General features: G+C 35.7%; 1 protein-coding gene across 2 annotated transcripts; it reads right to left on the reverse strand.

Annotated features, from left to right (window-relative positions):
* Positions 1-269: 269 nt before the first annotated feature.
* Positions 270-8,266, reverse strand: LOC121479711 (early activation antigen CD69-like). 2 transcript variants are annotated; one of them, XR_005984806.1, is made up of 4 exons: positions 8,162-8,266; positions 7,875-7,941; positions 2,378-2,484; positions 270-391 (listed from the first exon to the last, which is right to left on the reverse strand). XR_005984806.1 is itself a non-coding variant. In XM_041735467.1 (3 exons), exons 1-3 carry the CDS (start codon positions 8,198-8,200, stop codon positions 277-279), a joined length of 261 nt encoding a protein of 86 aa, XP_041591401.1. In that variant the 5' UTR covers positions 8,201-8,266; the 3' UTR covers positions 270-276. The 2 variants fall into 2 exon arrangements, 1 of the variants encoding a protein (XP_041591401.1); XM_041735467.1 differs by lacking the exon at positions 7,875-7,941.
* Positions 8,267-17,288: the final 9,022 nt, after the last annotated feature.

The raw sequence follows: 17,288 nt of genomic DNA on the forward strand, positions 1-17,288 counted from the left end.
TGAAGCATGCTGTTAAGTCAGTCATGAACAAAGGCCATCATTACACCCTTAGGCTTCGACGCATCAACTAATGTGGTTTAGCAATATCATGTAAAAATTCAGTTTAGCTTCTTGACTTCTTAGATCTAAGTTATTTCAATAAAGATAAAGGTCATTTAAAATTTCATCAAGCAACTTAAAACATATGTTTAATGGGAAGGAAAATATATCCATATGAATTTATAATGCATAAAAGATCATTTTTCTTTAATTATTTTATTATGGGGGACCCTTTATCTAAAGACAAAGGGCTTCTCTGCTGCATATATATTTTATTGCATCATCACAGCTGGCACTGCTTATGCCCTTCGTAAACATGAAGGCACATGTTCCATTTCCTTCAATTTTGAACCTGGAACAAAATAAGAAGATTAATTATTTACTGAACCTCATGAAACATAACTAAGCACAGCCTAAAATATGTAACTTTGGTGACCATGTTTCAAAATGTGCAATGAAAAAAGAGTAGAGAGAGTGCAATGAACTGCTTGTCTCCTCTTCATCACCTCAAGAAGATGGTGGGGGAAGAAACAAACATCAAGGAACTTCGCTGCCATAACAACAAAGAATTCTGGAACTTAATATGGTTTTACAATGTAGTAAACATTGCAAATCACTTTAAATAACTGTTCTATCTTAAGGCTGAAGTAGATGTTCAATTATCCATTTTATGAAACCAGTAGCATAGTAATACTGAAATATGTTTACTTGATGGACTATGAAAAATGTAAATAATCATAAAATATCTAGAAAATATTTTCTAAATTTCTATTTTAGGTCATATGAAACATATGCAATTGAAAATTCAAAATGAGGAAAAGACAAAGAATGTTGAGTTATGATGGATTTCTAGTTCTATGGCAATTAAAATGCTTTTAGCAACTTCATTTTCTGGTGAACTTTGTATCACTCACTGGTGTACACTTTTCTTTTAGGGTACCTTCAAACTTTTATCCTGTTTATTTCCAAAATATATGTCTATTTCTGTGCCTAGGCATATCCTAGTGCCAATTGTTATGGGCTTAATTATGTCCTTTCCAAATTCATATGTTTAAGACCTAACCCCTAGTAGCTCAATCATATTAAGAGATGAAGTGTTTAGGGAGGTGATTAAGTTAAAATGAGATCTCTAGAGCTCTAATCCAACATTACTGGTGTCCTCATAAAAAGAAATTTGGATGAAATAGGCATGTACAAAGAGGGAGGACCATATGAAGACACAGAGGGAGAAGATGACTATCTACAAGACAAGGAGAGAGGCCTCAGAAGAAATAAACCCACCTGAAACCCTGATCTGGGATTTCTAGTCTCCAGAACTCTTGTGTACACTGTCTAGTCTACAATATTTGTTACAGTTGCCACGACAACTAATATACCATCTTTACCCAACTTCTAGTTTTTACTTCTTCCTCATCTTTAAGTGGGACTGTATATAATATATAATATCATATTAAACTGCCAATATTTTCTCTCTAGAAAATACTATAAGTATTAAGTTTGGTAGGCCAAAAGTTCAATTTATGTCATACTTTTTCTTATATTTTTCAAAGTTGGCTATATTATTATCCTCAAATCATTGTGTGTGTATCAAACAATGATAACAGAAATTTCTCTGTTATTAGAAAATCCTGCTATTTATCATGTCATATGCTTCATATAGTATCTAGCACAAAATGCCACAAAACTAGTACAGTTCCTATTTATAGTAGGTGCTAAATAAATCGCAGCTAGAGGTTCCCTCCATGGGACCTCAATATTCTTTCTTTTGCCTTCTTCTTTCTGAAGTTGAAAAAGTTACATGTTTTAAAAACAAAAAAGGAGGCAAGAAGCATAATTAAGTTCTCCAAGCTAAGGAACATAGAAAAGTTTGAAAATGTTAAATAAAGGTCATCTAGAGCATATGTTTTCTCTCTCTCACTCAACCTCTTCCATTTCAGGACACCATTTTCATTTTCAGTGTGGAAAGTGTAGGCTTGAGTATACTCTCTCGGACTCCCCTATCAATGGTAGTCCACAGCAACAGCAAACAAACAAACAGAAGCAAGTCCTCAAGTGGAAAGAGGCAAGGATCAAACTAGTTTTTGTTTAGTCTTGGATTAAAAGAACACCTGTGGTACACATGTAGTATATACAGTCCAACATACCATATAGAAGGAGATGTTTATATTTGATGCCAAACCCTCACTAAGGGCTATATATTTGTCTGAAGGTTCTCTTGGGCATCTATATATTGACAGTCTTTTTGGGAGATAATGTGGAGGAAACTATAGGGGTAGCTGATTATAGACTTAGAATCTGTACCATGCTTAACACATTTAATAATGTTATTAAGGCTTACCAATTGTTGAATGCATCTTCATTTGCCCACATCCAGGGTGTGCTTGCATTTAGTTTCTTTAGTCCAATCCAATATGAAGAAGGTCCCAGGTAAGGCATCAAAGATTCCTTTTATGAAACACAGGGTACTATAGTGGTTATCTCCTAGTTTTTTCATTCTCACTACCTCCAGTGCTATGGCCCTTCTTTGGGCCCATTATTCTCTTGCTAGGGTTATTGCAACAGCCTTCTACCATGGCACTCTGCTTTCATATTTACCACTCACTAATTCATCACAGTAAAGAAAATGATTCCTTTAAAACTTAGATCATGTTACACTTTTATGTTCTGCAATATATCCCTATTTTACTTAAAGGAAAACCAAAGTATTTACTATAGCCTCCAAGACCCTAACCATCTGCATCCCTCACTTGCTCTCTCATTCTAGGCACATTGGCTGGTTTTTTTTTTTTCTATTCCTTAAATATTCCAGGCATATACCTACCTTACAGTCCATCTTCTACATGTTTCTTCTTCCTGGGAAGCTAATCCCCCAGATATTCATTCCTCAGACTAACTCTCTTTTCCACTTTACAGTTTTGCTTAGTATCATTATCTCAATGAGAAAAGATTATCTAGCTTGCAGCCTACCCACTTAGAGACTCAATATCACTTATGTATCTCTATATCATACATATATTTTATTTATGTATATAAATATGCATATATACATATATCAAAATTTATTAACTTCTCATATACTATATAATTTATATATATTTATTATGATTATTTTTCATTCCCTGTCTCTTCCTTTGGGATGCAAGCTTCATAAAGGCAAAATCTTTGTTTTGTTGACTGATAGATCACACCCTTGAAGTATACCTGTCATAGAATAGCTACTTAATAAATTAAATGAGATTTATATTGCAAAGGAGAAATCTAACCACTTCATTCTTGGAGTTGAATATGGCCAGAGATCCACGATAGGCTATGCAGTTTGCTTGGCCATCTATCCAAGTTTTTTCATATTCAGATTGAAAGAAGCAATTATTACGGATTTTGTTCCAGCCTTTTGGACATATAGTTTCATCCTCAGAGCATGTATTGTCTTCAAATATCTTTGGATTTTTAACTAAAATTAACACAGTGGTGGAAAAAAATGAAGAAGTGTAAGAGAAAGGATGAGTCTTAACCTTCAGAATAAAAGATATATTTCAGATTGAGGAAATATATTTTACTTCCATATTCAATTTAAATTATTTAACTTCAAAAGTCAACTCAGAAGAAGAAAAGATCAAGAACATAGCATGAAAGAAATCAACATTGAAGAATGCAGGTGTATGCATTATTTAAGATAGCAATAGTGGACAAACAAACAAAGAAACTCAATCATCTCTAGCCAGTTTCTGCCATTTATTTATAATACTGGGATTTTCTCTATTCATTTATTTCTTTTCCTATAATTTGCTGAAGTGCCTGGGACATGTCTCAATGTACATAAACCAATTGTCTATACACGTAACATTAGAGGACTGGCTTCCTATTGCTGGCTTAATTGAGACTAGATTGTCTTTCAAGAACAGCTTCCCCCCCCGCCCCCCCAAAAAAGAATAGCTTTCCCTCAGAAGTTCAGGTTGTTGCTTTGTTTTTAAACACAAAACAATGCAAGGAAAAATGTTTGGAATTTTACTACCTTTCTACTATCCACTTTTTATTTTCCAACTTACTGCATGCAACTAGTTAGATGAAGTTACTTGGTAAGGTATAGCCCTGAGAAAAACAAGGCTCACCAAAAGGACACCTCTTCACAGTTGAAATAAATTACTGCTTCATAGTCAAGACTATGAATAAGAGAATTTTCAAACAAGACAAGAAACCAGCAGTGTAGGACAATTCATATGAGCCCTGGTATTAAAACCAAGTGGAAAAATCGGGTCACCAAAATTACCTGTAAGTATCAAGTTCAAAATTATTTTAAAGTTTCAAATTTAAATAAATAGCTAATATAGTACAAACTCAAGTGCTTGGTTCAGAACCTGGGTTACCAGAAAACTCAAGTTTTGTCATTCATTCACTAATTCATTCATTCATCAACTACCAGTTGAGCTTCTATCATGTACCAGATATTTCTGTATGTCTAGGAATACAACAGTGTACATAACATACAAAAAATCCTTGCTTTTATGGGACTCACATATCTACTAAATTATATAGTTTGCTATAAAATATATTAGAGTAAAGGAGGTTAGGATTACTGGTGGAAAGAATTGCAATTTTAATGCAGTCGTCAGAATAGGATTTAACCAGAGGGTAATTTTACTAAACACTTGAAGGAGGTAGGCTAACGAGGGATATGCATGTATAGGGGAAGATCATCCCCAGCAAAGAGAAGAAACTGTACAAAGGCCAAGGTGAAATGCCTGGCTTTTCACAAAATTGTGAGGATGCTTGTATGACTGAAGAAGACTGAGTGAAGGGAAAAGTAATAGGGGATAAAATCACAAAGGTAATTGGGTGAGTGAATCCAACAGAGTCTTGTGGACCGCTGGCAAGATTTTGACATTATGACAAGGAATGAAAAACTATTGCAGTATTTTAAGCATGTCTGATTTGGTTTTGAAAATTTGTTTAAAATATATTTTGATACATGGTAAAATGTTAACCTAAAATTGTCAGGAGGCAATAATTAAGCAAAAACATTTTTTTAAAGCAAAGAATTGCAATTCAGGGTATATAGATTTGAGTAGCAATCCAAATAGCATCTGACTAGGGAGCAAAAGTCAGGGGATTTTAAAAACAAAAAAAGGAATGTTTGTATATATTGTTTACAAAGAATTTTAATTGGTGCTGGTAGCAGAAAACTACTCTTGGCTAAGGATAATTGGTGGCTAAAGCTTTCAATGAGCAGAAGTCTAAAACTGTAGCAAGTTGCAGGAGTTTTTGCAGAGTCCTTGGAATATTTGGGGTTAGGCCCAGCTCAAAAGTTCAGGAGGACATATGTAAAGGCCCACCTTCTTAATGACCTCCTGGATACATTTAAAAACACCTTGACATAAAAGATTCCATTTTATTTTACTTTTCACACTGGGTTAAATAAAAAATGCAATGAAAAATATTTTCATTTGCGTTTTACTTTTTCAGTGCAGCTTCTAAAATATAAATTACATTTGTGGCTCACATTTTTTCATGGGACAACTTTGCTATAAGAGGTAAAGGGCAGAAGAAGGAAGAACATTTAGAAAAGAAGATGTTGGCTAGGTACAAGATGGTAATAGCAGAAGTAGTGAAAAGTACACAAATTCTATTATATTTTGAAAGACCAGGAAGAATTTGCTGATTATTTGGGGGAATATGGGAGGGAGGAAAAAAAAAGAGTCAAATACGACTATAAGGTTTGTTTAAAAATTAGAAAGACAAAGTCGCTATTTTTTGAAATAAGGAAGATCACAGATAGAAGGGGTTGTGTGAGAGAGAGACAGACTAAGATTTTAGCTGGGACAATGTTAAGTGAGAAGTTTATTAAACAGTCCACTCGGTGGATTTAAAAACTTGGAATCCAGAGAAGAGACCCAGATTGGAGATATGTATTTGGGGGTCATAAGAATTTATGTGACTAAGTTGTAAGTATGGTTCAGATTGCCAAAGGTGCAAGCGTAGATAAAGAAGGGAACTGTTCAGAGACTGAGCCCCAGGGCACCCCAAAATTAAGATGTCAGGGATAAATGAAAGAATAAGCAAATGAAAACTGGGAGAAGCAGTAAGTTAAGAAGAAAGAAAACCATGGGGGAATGGTGTCTTGGAAGACAAATGAATAAATTATTTCCAGGAGGAGAGACTGCCGGATGATGCAAAGAAGTCAAGTAAGAGGAAAACTGAGAATCGAATGTATTTGGCAATGCAGAAGTTGCCAATGAGCTTGAAAGACAAATTCAGCAGAAGAAAAAGGAAGTGGAGCCTGACCAGGGTAAATTTAACAGAAAACGGGAAGACAGAAATTAGAACTTAGCAAAAATTTTTTTCAAGGAGGTTGCCGTAACAGAAGGAAAAAGAAAGAAATTGGTAGCTAAAGAGTGAAGACTAATGAATTTTTTTAAGGTAGGAGAGAGAGATATCACCATAATGTATCCCCATTGCTGATGGGGATGTTGCAGCTGTGGGTGGAAAAGCTATAATGTAGGAGAGAGAGAGGAATATTATAATCATATAGCTGATTGGGTGAGAAGCTATAGAAACTAGTGTAGAACATGAATGCTCACTCTACAGTACCAAGATTCTAGACAGAGTATATGGGTAGGGATAGAGGTAAGAAAGTAGTCATGGTCATGAGAGAATTTGGAAGTTTTCTTATAATTTCTATAATAATTATAATTTATGAGGTAAAATGGAAAGCAAAAATATAGACTTGAGAGTGAAGATGAGGAAAGAGCCATTAAAGGTCTGGAAAAAAAGAAGAAAGTATAAACTAATTATCTATGGATGTAAGATAATTAATGCTGTAAGGGAAAGGTGATACAACTGCTAATCCTCACCCACTTCTTTTGAACTCTATCACATTTACACTTGATATGATTCTGACACTCATGTTCTTTCTCCCATCTAAGGCATTCTCTCATAAATGCCTGCTTGACTTTAAGGTTCAGGACGAATACCTTTTTTCTTCCCAAAATCTTGCTTGACTACCAAAAGCAGACTTATAATATCCTCTTCTTCTTCATATTGAACAGTCTTCTATTTAGCAATTATTTTATTGTTAGTATCTGCTTACATGGTTGTTTCTTCCACCAAAGATTAATTCCTTTCAGTCCAAAATCCCTCCTTATTTTTTAAAAAATTTTGGTGGCATAATTTCCTGGTACTATGCCTTAAAGTTCAATAGATATTAACAGAGTAATCTTTCTATAGGGCATCTGGTAGAGTATGTGACTCTTCATCTGAGGGTTGGGAATTGGAGCCCCACATTGGGGTGTAGAGATAACTTTAATAAATAGATAAATACACTTAAGAAAATTATAATCTTTATAGAAGGCAAAGCAGATGACTAGGTTAGAAAAGCAATTGATGCTCTGGCTGGGAAAATGCTTTCTGATTCCAATTGTTCAATGTTAGGGAAGAAGAGGCTAGTCAGTGGTATCAGACTGAAGCAATGATAATACAGGTTACATATTTTTAGCAGAAATTGTTTACTTACATTTTCTAGGAAATCCTAACATTGCCCAAAGAAGAAAAACAATGCCTCCACATATCATACTTGACATGACTAGCATTTTCTTCGTTATTATACCTAAGGAAGATTCATGTCATTGTTTATATTCTAGAGAAAAGCAACAAGCAAGGAAACAGAAAACTCAAGTAAAATTTACCTTTTTCTCTATCTTCTATATGTGCTACTCTTCACAATACAGCAATTAATATCAGAAAAGTGAGAAAGGGTTTTCAGAGCTAACTTCTCAGCAGCAAGTCTCAAAAGTGCTTTGGCTGAACTTTTTAGAGCCATTTCTGATAACTACTTTACTTACTCAATCTTCTTGCCTTGGATCCAGAACAGAAAACCAAACTTCATCCTGGTATTTTTTATTGCTGCCTCTTCCAAGGGGGAAAAATCAGGTGGAGAGGGGTGGATCCATTATTTCTTTGAAGTCTTTTTTTTCATTAATGAAATGATGGCCCTTTTTATTTAAAGGCCAGATTATGAACAATCAAAAACAAAACTAAGAACACAAGCTGGGAATCAAGAAAAGAAGCTAGGATAATCATGGGAGGCTCAGTTCTTACGCCCGAGGGCAAGATCTGTGGCCCCCCTTACCTGGCCTCTTGACCTCCTGCTCCACAACCTCCACCCCATCCGTATTTTCAATCGCTTCGCCTTCCATCTCCAAGGCTCATGGAAAAGGCTGTTCGGCTAGGAGGCTGGAACAGTAACGGCTTGCAGGCAAGCACCAACTGCTACCCCTTTACGGGGGGCGTGGGCTCAACAGCCTGGGATTGGCTGGACCGCCGAGAGGACTCTGAGAATTCAGTCTCTGATTAGCTCCTTACCTCCCACCTGCTAGCAGGAAGAGTCCCATACTCCTCATTTGGGGCGCCTTTATATAGTCTCCCTAAAAATCGCAAATAAAGAGAGTTTTACAACATATTGTAACCTGTGCATGTTTGCCAGAACCACAAGGTGACTTTCCTCTTCTCCTGACTTTTTAAAATACATTTTTTTTCTATTCTTCCTAATTTTTAAGTTCTAAGTTTACTTGTGGACTGCTTAGGAAAATTTGATATAAAGAAACATGTTTTTACGTATTTTCATAGTATTTGAATGAAAGTTTGTTTCATATACAGGCAGTCCTCCCTTTGCACAGTGGAATAGGATGATAAAAATGACACAGAAGCTAAAATCATGCCATACTATTTTAATAATCAGAGGGGAAAATTATGATTGTTCCTTGACTTAAAATTTTTAAAAAATATTCAAAACCCTGTTATTCTCCCTCAAAAACATACAGGGGATAAAAAATACTATAAAACTCTTTTTAAGAACATTGTACTTAAAACATCAGAAACGCTGAGAATTCAAATGCTTTAATTTTTTAAAAAGCCTGAAAACTTACTAAAGGTACTTTAAAAATAAAACTGTACCACTGTCTTACACCATATATAAAAATATACTCAAATGGATTAAGGACCTAAATGTAAAACCCAAAACCATAAAACTCCTAAAAGAAAGCGAAGATAGAGGGGGGGGGGATCCCCTGCGTGGCTCAGCGGTTTGGCGCCTGCCTTTGGCCCAGGGAGCGATCCTGGAATCCCGGGATCGAGTCCCGCGTCGGGCTCCTGGAGTGGAGCCTGCTTCTCCGTCCTCCTGTGTCTCATGCCTCTCTCTTTCTCTCTCTACATCTATCATGAATAAATAAATAAATATTTAAAAAAATCATAGAATTTGATGGACATTAGTCTTACCGACGTTTTTCCAGATATGCCTTCTCAGGCCAGGGAAGCAAAGCAAATATAAACTATTTGCTACATCAAACTAAAAAGCTTTTGCACAGCAAAGGAATCCATCAACAAAATGAAAAGACAACCTACTGAATGGGAGAAGATAGTTGCAAATGTTATATCTGATAAAGGGTTAATAACCAAAATATATGAAGAATTCATACAACTTAACACCAAAAAAGCCTAAATAATCATATTTTTAAATGGGCAAAGAATCTGAACAGATATTGCCAAAGAAGACACACAGATGTCCAAGAGACACATGAAAAGAGGCCCAATGTCACTAATCATCAGGAAAATGCAAATCAAAACCATAATGAGATATCAGCTTACACCTGTCAGAATGGCTAGTATTGAAAAGACAAGAAATAACAAATGTTGATAAGAATGTAGAGAAAAAGGAACTTTCATGAACTGTTGGTGGGAATGTAAATTGGTGTACCTACTGTGGAAAACAGTTTGGAAGATCCTCAAAAAAATTAAAAATAGAAATATACAATCCAGTAATTCCACTGTTGGGTATTTATGCAAAGAATGAAAATACTAATTTGAAAAGTTATGTGCACAGCTATGTTCACTGCAGTTTTATTTATAATAGCCAAGATATGGAAGCAACTTAAATGTCCATTGATAGATGAATGGATAATGAAGATATAGCATATACACAATAGAAAATTACTTAGCCATAAAAATGATGAAATCTTGCCATTCATGACAACATGAATGGACCTAGAAGGTATTATTCTGAATGACAGAAGTAAGAATGACAAAGATAAATACCATGTGATTTCACTTATATGTGGAATCTAAAACAAAAACAGACTCATAAATATAAATAATAAACTGAGGTTCCAGGGTAGAGGGGAATGGAGAATACTAATGGTGAAGTTTACAAACTTCTACTTGTAAAACCAATAAGTCACAGGGATGAAAAGTAAAACATAGGGAATATGGTCAGTAATATTAAAATAACTTGGTATGGTGACACATGGTAATTACACTTACTGTGGTGAGCATTGGCTAATGTGTAGAATTGTCAAATCACTATGTTGTATACCTGAAACTAGTATAATATGTATATCAACTATACTTCAATACTTTTTTTTTTAATTAAAAAAAAACGGAGTACTTTGAACAGGCTTGCTTCTTGCTATGTAATATGGAGCCAGTATCTTTTCTATGCTTTCTTAAACTTTCATACTTCTAAGTTTGAATGGGCTTTCAACATTTTATTTTTTGCATTTGGAATGTCATGAAATATCTCTGAGAATCCCTTTTATATAAAATTTTTATGGATATAATTTCTCTGGGACATCTCCATCTTTTTCATCACAACCATGTCCCTTGTTTTTGTAGATTATTGCTTTCAAAATTCCTCTGACTACATATCTACAATCTGTCCAAAAGTAGAAGTAACATGTTCATGACAATCTATTTCTTTCTACTTGTCTATTTTCTATTTGACTTTGACTTTCAGCATTACTGCTTTTTGTTGCTTTGCTGCATTTTCATAATTATTGACTAGCTAGTTCTCTCTTTTGCTTAAATTTTGTAAAATATCAAATAATTTATCACTGTGAGATGAAGAAGTAACATAAGTTTATACTTAACTAAAGACAGATGCACACTAATCAATCATTGACAAACTTACAAGGACATGACATGACTGGTCATTGTTCACAATGCGTATCTGTTTCACACATCATGACTTGTAGGCTGAAAAACTAGCAGTGAAGCTTTTACTTTATACAATTAGAGTAAATACACTGTAAATATAAATATGCATAAGTATACTGTAAAACTAAAATTTGAGACATGTAGTTGGTGTCATTTAATTAAATCAGGGCATATGAAATTTGTGCAATCAGACCATAAAAAGTAATACACAATCCCCCTAATACATACAGACATTCTTTTGCAAAGGTACATATAAAAATAAAAATATAAAAAAATAAAAAATAAAAAAATTAAAAAAAATTAAAAAAATAAAAATAAAAATAAAAATATATACACATATAAACATACATCATGTACATATATACTTTACACATATATTATGGACTGTGTACTTACAAAATTCATATGTTGAAACCCTATCTTCCTAATGTGATGTATTAGGAAATGAAATTTTTGATAGGTAATTGGATTTATTTTTTTAATATTTTATTTATTTATTCATGAGAGACACACAGAGACACAGGCGGAAGGAGAAGCAGGCTCCATGCAGGGAGCATGATGCAGGATTTGATCCTGGAACTCTGGGATCATGGCAGACGCTCAACAGCTGAGCCATCCACACATCCCAGTAATTGGATTTAGATGAGATAATGGGGAGAGGAGCTTCCATAATGGAGTGTACGTGTGTATCTCCCACCCATGCTTATTTTTGTCTACTCAATCTGATGATTAGGGCATTAAGGATTTATTACTACAATGTAGACCCCATGCTAAATATTAGTGGGAATATAAAATGGTGCAAATACTATGGAAAACAGTATGGTAGTCCTTCAAAGATTAAGCATTGCATTACTGCATGATCCAGTAATTCCATTCCTGGGTATATATTCTGAAAGAATTAAAAACAGGATTTTAAGAGATATTTGCAAACCTCATGTACATAACAGCACTATTCACAATAGCCAAAAGGTGAAAGTATCCCAAGGATCTGTTGATGAGTGAATTAATAAAATGTGACTTACACATACAGTGGAATATTCTTCATGTTTAAAAAGGCAGAAAATTCTGACAACATGGATGAGTCTTGAGGACATAATGCTAAGTTAAATAAGCCAGTAATGAAAAAACAAACACTTTATGACTCCACTTATATGAGGGTACTAGACTAGTCAAATTCAAAGAGACAACAGTAGGATGATAGCCAGGTACGGGGGGGGGGGGGGGAGTTGTTTCTCAAGGAATATAAAGTTTCAGTTTTGCAACATGAAAAGAGTTTTTGAGACTGGTTGCTCAACAATGTAACTGTACTTAACACTACTAAACTGTTAACTGTTACACTTCAAAATAGTTAAGATGGGAAATTTTATATTCTTTATATTTAGCCACAGTTTTTTAAGAAGGATATCCAATAGGACTCAAGGCGATGAAACCTTAATAAGTAAGAATCTATAGAACTCCCAAAATGAGGAGTAAGAGAAATATCTTCCAGGTCAAGAGAAAAATCTCTGAGGGGAAGTAAGAAGCAGTTAAATAAGATTTCTGAAAAACCTACAAAATCACTCAGTAAGGAAGCCATCAGCACACAGCTGTGCTTCATTTTTTTAGTTTTCTCTCCCCCATGTGGGGTCAGAAAAAAACAGCACATCGCATTTTCTGTGGGCTATCAAGTCTGGAATAGTACAGATGAGGAGGGTAGTGGTTTTAAATTGAGGTTTAAGTTTAAATAGAAGAGTTTGGAGTTTTGAGATTATGCTGGACATAAAAATTTCTGAAATGAGACTATTCCTATAGAAAAGAATCACAAAAGCTGCGAGACTGACCCCAAACTCTCCAGATGTGGGGAATGAAAAGATTCAGAGAGTTTAAGGGAAAGAAGGAAGTTATTTGTATACATATAGAGCTACCATCCTTACAAAACACCTGTTTCCACATCCTCTGATCCCTGCCTGGGGTTCTTCTCATCTTCATAAATACGGCTGAAGCTTGCGGGTTAATGGTTCTTCCTTGACAATAAACTTGAGGATTAGTTCCAGCTAAGTGGGAGGGGAGGGAGACAGAACCGTAAGAAATATCCCAATTATACAAACTACTTTTTAAATAAATACAGTGTTTTCCAGGAATCCCATGGCTGGGCTTTTCTTCTACTTATGTCATTAACTGATATTTAAGAAAGGGTCTTTCAGATTTTTCATAATGTACCATATCTTAAAATTTTCTCCTCATTTTGTTCATGTTTCTAGTATTCAATTTTGAAATGAGTTACTTTAGAAGGAGTATTTAAATGTTGTAGATACAAAACAGAAAATCTAAAACAACTATATTATTAATAGTAATATTTGTGAAATGTAGAATCCAACTGCTTTGAAGCATGACAACTAAGAATATGGTGATGCAGCAGGAGCTGGAGTGAGACTGGTAAAGAGAATGTTGCCAGGCAACAAGCCCAACCACTGCCTAGTTGGTAATGATCTAAATATGATCTGGGCTTGAGTTTCTTGCCTGGCAACATTTCCTTGGCCAATCTCACCTTCAGCAACCTCTGCACTGGGCTTGTGGAGTGCCCGTACCCCACCAGATCACCAACCTTGAGAAATAAATAAAGGTAGAGATGTTCAGTACTGGATAAAGCATTCCAGTGTATAAATACACATGCTTCAGTTTTGTACTATTTTACTTCACTTGCTGTGACAGCCTGGATTTAGAAGTTTGTGCCATGAGCTTTCTTTTCCTAACAAACTGACCTGGAAGACATATCAGTGGCTATGCACTTGCTTCATTCAGTCAGCTTTCTGTGACTTATGAAGGCCAGAGTCTAAAGTATTAGCAGCAAGCCATTCCGTAAACACAATGAATTTCCTGAGGCCTTTCAGTCGCCTGGAAAATATTAACTGGGCACCTAAATACTTGATAAATATGAAGAAGAAACATGAAATGAAGTAATGTAGGGGTGAACTGATATGTGTGCAGAGGGGTAGGGAGAACATATGTCAGGGTGAGTGGTCAGGATAAACCTTCCTTCTCACTGAAGAGTTTTTGCAGCATATATATATATATATATATATATATATATATATATATATATATATTTGTTCCTGTTTTTCTAGCCAACCCCCCCTTAGGCTTATGTATAGGGTGACGAACAAGATTTAGCAAATTAAAATATAGAATTCCCAGTCAAATTTGAATTTCAGATCAACAACAAATGTTGCAAATGCAACAAATGAAAATGTTGCATGAGGCATACCTACTTTGAAAAAAAAAAACCACTTTTAATCAGAGTTTCAAAATTAACTAGAGGTATTGCATTTTATCTGACATCCCTACTTAGGTCACAAGATTTTTTCTAATCTTTTAAGTTGATAAGAGCTCCAGGGGCTTGGTTTGGGGTTTTTCTCAGTCCTCTGCTTTTGCCTATCAGAGAGCCCTTAGGGACAGAGGGTAGGAGAGGACTATGCAGCAAAGGAAAGATGGATTGCTACCCTTTCAAGGGCAGAAAGGACTCGTGAAAGGGAAAATGGGAAAAGACAACATAGGACCTGAAGAACTGAGTGCAGGCTGTTTATTTGAAGGGTAACAGAAACAGTGAAGAAACGTGGAGATGTGAAACAGGATGTGTGTCAAGCAAGTACCCACTGTGAATAACCGGAGTTCCGTTTAGCAAAGCACGTCTGATAGCCAGTGTAAATACTATCAAGATACTTTTCAGTCTTTTCCTCAGGAATATAAAAACGCTTCTGTTTCATTTCCAACTTAACGAATCCACTAGTGGCCTGAGAGGAAGAATTTTATTCCATAGGGAGGCATTTCCAGGTGGGACTTCATGTCTTTTGTACAGTGACTACTGTTCATCTCACCAATCCTTCATCATTCTCCAACATTCAGCATTGGGTGAGGTCTGTAAAGTGTCTGCAAGTGGATGTGTTGCACGCTGTGTCTGCAGCAATTAGGGGTTCTATGCTCTCATATAAACCCACACTCTGCCTTTAGCAACTGGTTAAAAGCTTTACCCTATTTTTTTTTATAATAGTTTATATGAGTTGCTTTTTTACCCCAAGTAGGCAAGCCCTGTCTCTTTCCTTAAGTGTTAGCTTAGTTGGCTGCCCCATGACCTCAGACCTCTGAGGAGTTTAAGAGAAGTTATGAATTTGCATATTTTCCAGGTTTATTCTGTTGTAAAAGCAGGAGTGACATACTTTCTCATTTTCTACATGCTGAAGGTAATGGAGTCTCTCCCTGCAGTGGCTGTTGTCCCAGTGATTCAGCCTTATAGCCTTCATAGGTTGAAGTGTTCGCTCAACTGCAATGGAAAAAATATCAGCCACACTTTAGAATCAAGACAAGAATGAGATGAGAAGATTAACTCATCCAATGTTGATTTGCTTCAGGTTTAGCCCCTGTAAGTCTCCGAAGTAACTAGCTACAGGAGAGCATTTAAGACATTCAATTTGGAGGGTGTACCTGAGTGAAGACTCACATGACAGGTTCTGACACAGCTTACGGTTACAGACATAAGGGGTGGGCTGGTGGTTTCTGTGGTGAAAATACCCAGGCAGCAGCATAGGGAAGAAGCAAGATTTCCCTGTGTTATAACATCATGACCAAAATTCTTAAAATATAGCCCTTCATAAAGCCAGCAAAGAAGCTGCTCATTCCCTGGCCATGTGCCTAAAACACCCCTGTGTGGCATCAGAATTTCTTACCTGGAGGGGAGACTGGGTCGCTCAGTTGGTTAAGTGTCTGACTTTTGCTCAGGTCATGATCTCAGGGTCCTAAGACGGAGCCCCACCTGGAGCTGGCCTCAAGCCCTCAGTCTGGCTCCCTGCTCAGTGGGGAGTCTGCGTGGGATTCTCTCTCTCCCTCTGCTTGTTCTCTTTCTATCTCTCTCTCAAATAAATAAATAAAATCTTTTTAAAAATTCTCCTACCTAGAGTTTGATACTCAAACTCCCAATTTCTGTGCTTTACTCCATAGTGTGAAGGCTGAGAGGGAAGTTTAGTAACTGTTATTCCTTCTGCATCTATGATATTGTCCCTCACACATGTTGTTTCAGAAAAAACTGGTATAGATGTATTGTCTGACCATTAGCTTTTGTACATATGCTCAGGGGGGTTTATATGATGAGCAGCTGGGACATCTTTAGTTCTGGTCATAGAACTGTGGCTACTATCACATGAAGTCTCCTACAACAAAATCAGTATAAATGTTGAACAAAATAAAAAAAAATAAAGAACCCAACAAGACAAAACTTGAGAGATTCCAACTGATTGAGATTTACTGCTTCTATTGTACCTGCCTGCCAGGAAAACAGAAAAACAAAACAAAAATAACCTTTTTATTGAAAGATATCATTCATAATCTTAACTGTTTTTACATACAATGTCTGGCATTTGATAGAAAATTACAGGGGATGTCAAATTATGGTAAAGAAGATGCTGGAATAAGATAAGGGAAATATGAACATGGTATGAAAAGAAAGCTATGATTCTAGTTTAGATCACATGTTCTGTTAAATGTAGAGAGACTATATTTAGTGATGGCTTTTTGTAACTGTATTTTTCCACTTTCCTTCTACCCCAACTTGCTACTTTATATGAAGTGCATATGTGCTAGTTACTATTATAGGTTCTGTGATGGTGAATGTTATGTGCCAATTTGACTGCACTAAGGTGCCCAAATAGCTGATAGATCATTATTTCTGGGTGTGTCTGTGAGAGTATGTCCTAAGGATATTAGCATTTGAATCAGTAGACTCCGTAAAGAAACTTGTCCTCACCAATCTAGATGATCTAATTTATAAAGGGCCTGCTTAGAACAAAAGAGAGAGAGAGATCGAAAGAGAGACAGTGACAAATTCTCCCTTTCTTTCTCTCTGCTTGAGCTGAAATATCCATGTTCACCTACACTTGGACATTGGAGCTGTTGGTTCTCAGGCTTTGACTCAGAGACTACTATCATTGGCCTCCCTATCCTCTACTCCCCTCCAACCTTCAGACAATGACACCATCAGATCTCCTGGTTCTTCAATTTTCAAATGACAGATCCTGGGACTTCTTGGCCTCCATAATCATGCAAGCCAATTCTAATAATAATAATGATGATAATAATAACAATGATGATAATATATATATTCCCTATATTTATTCCTTTAAGTCTATGCACATCTTACAAATTGGCCCTTTACTTTATCCTTTTCAAACTCCTCTTTTAATGCATATACTTGTTTTTTCTCTTTTGATCCTGATTGTGGATCTTTTTTTTGAACCTAGTAT

Source organism: Vulpes lagopus, chromosome 21, assembly GCF_018345385.1.
Source record: "Vulpes lagopus strain Blue_001 chromosome 21, ASM1834538v1, whole genome shotgun sequence".
NCBI classification, from domain to species: Eukaryota; Metazoa; Chordata; class Mammalia; order Carnivora; family Canidae; genus Vulpes; species Vulpes lagopus.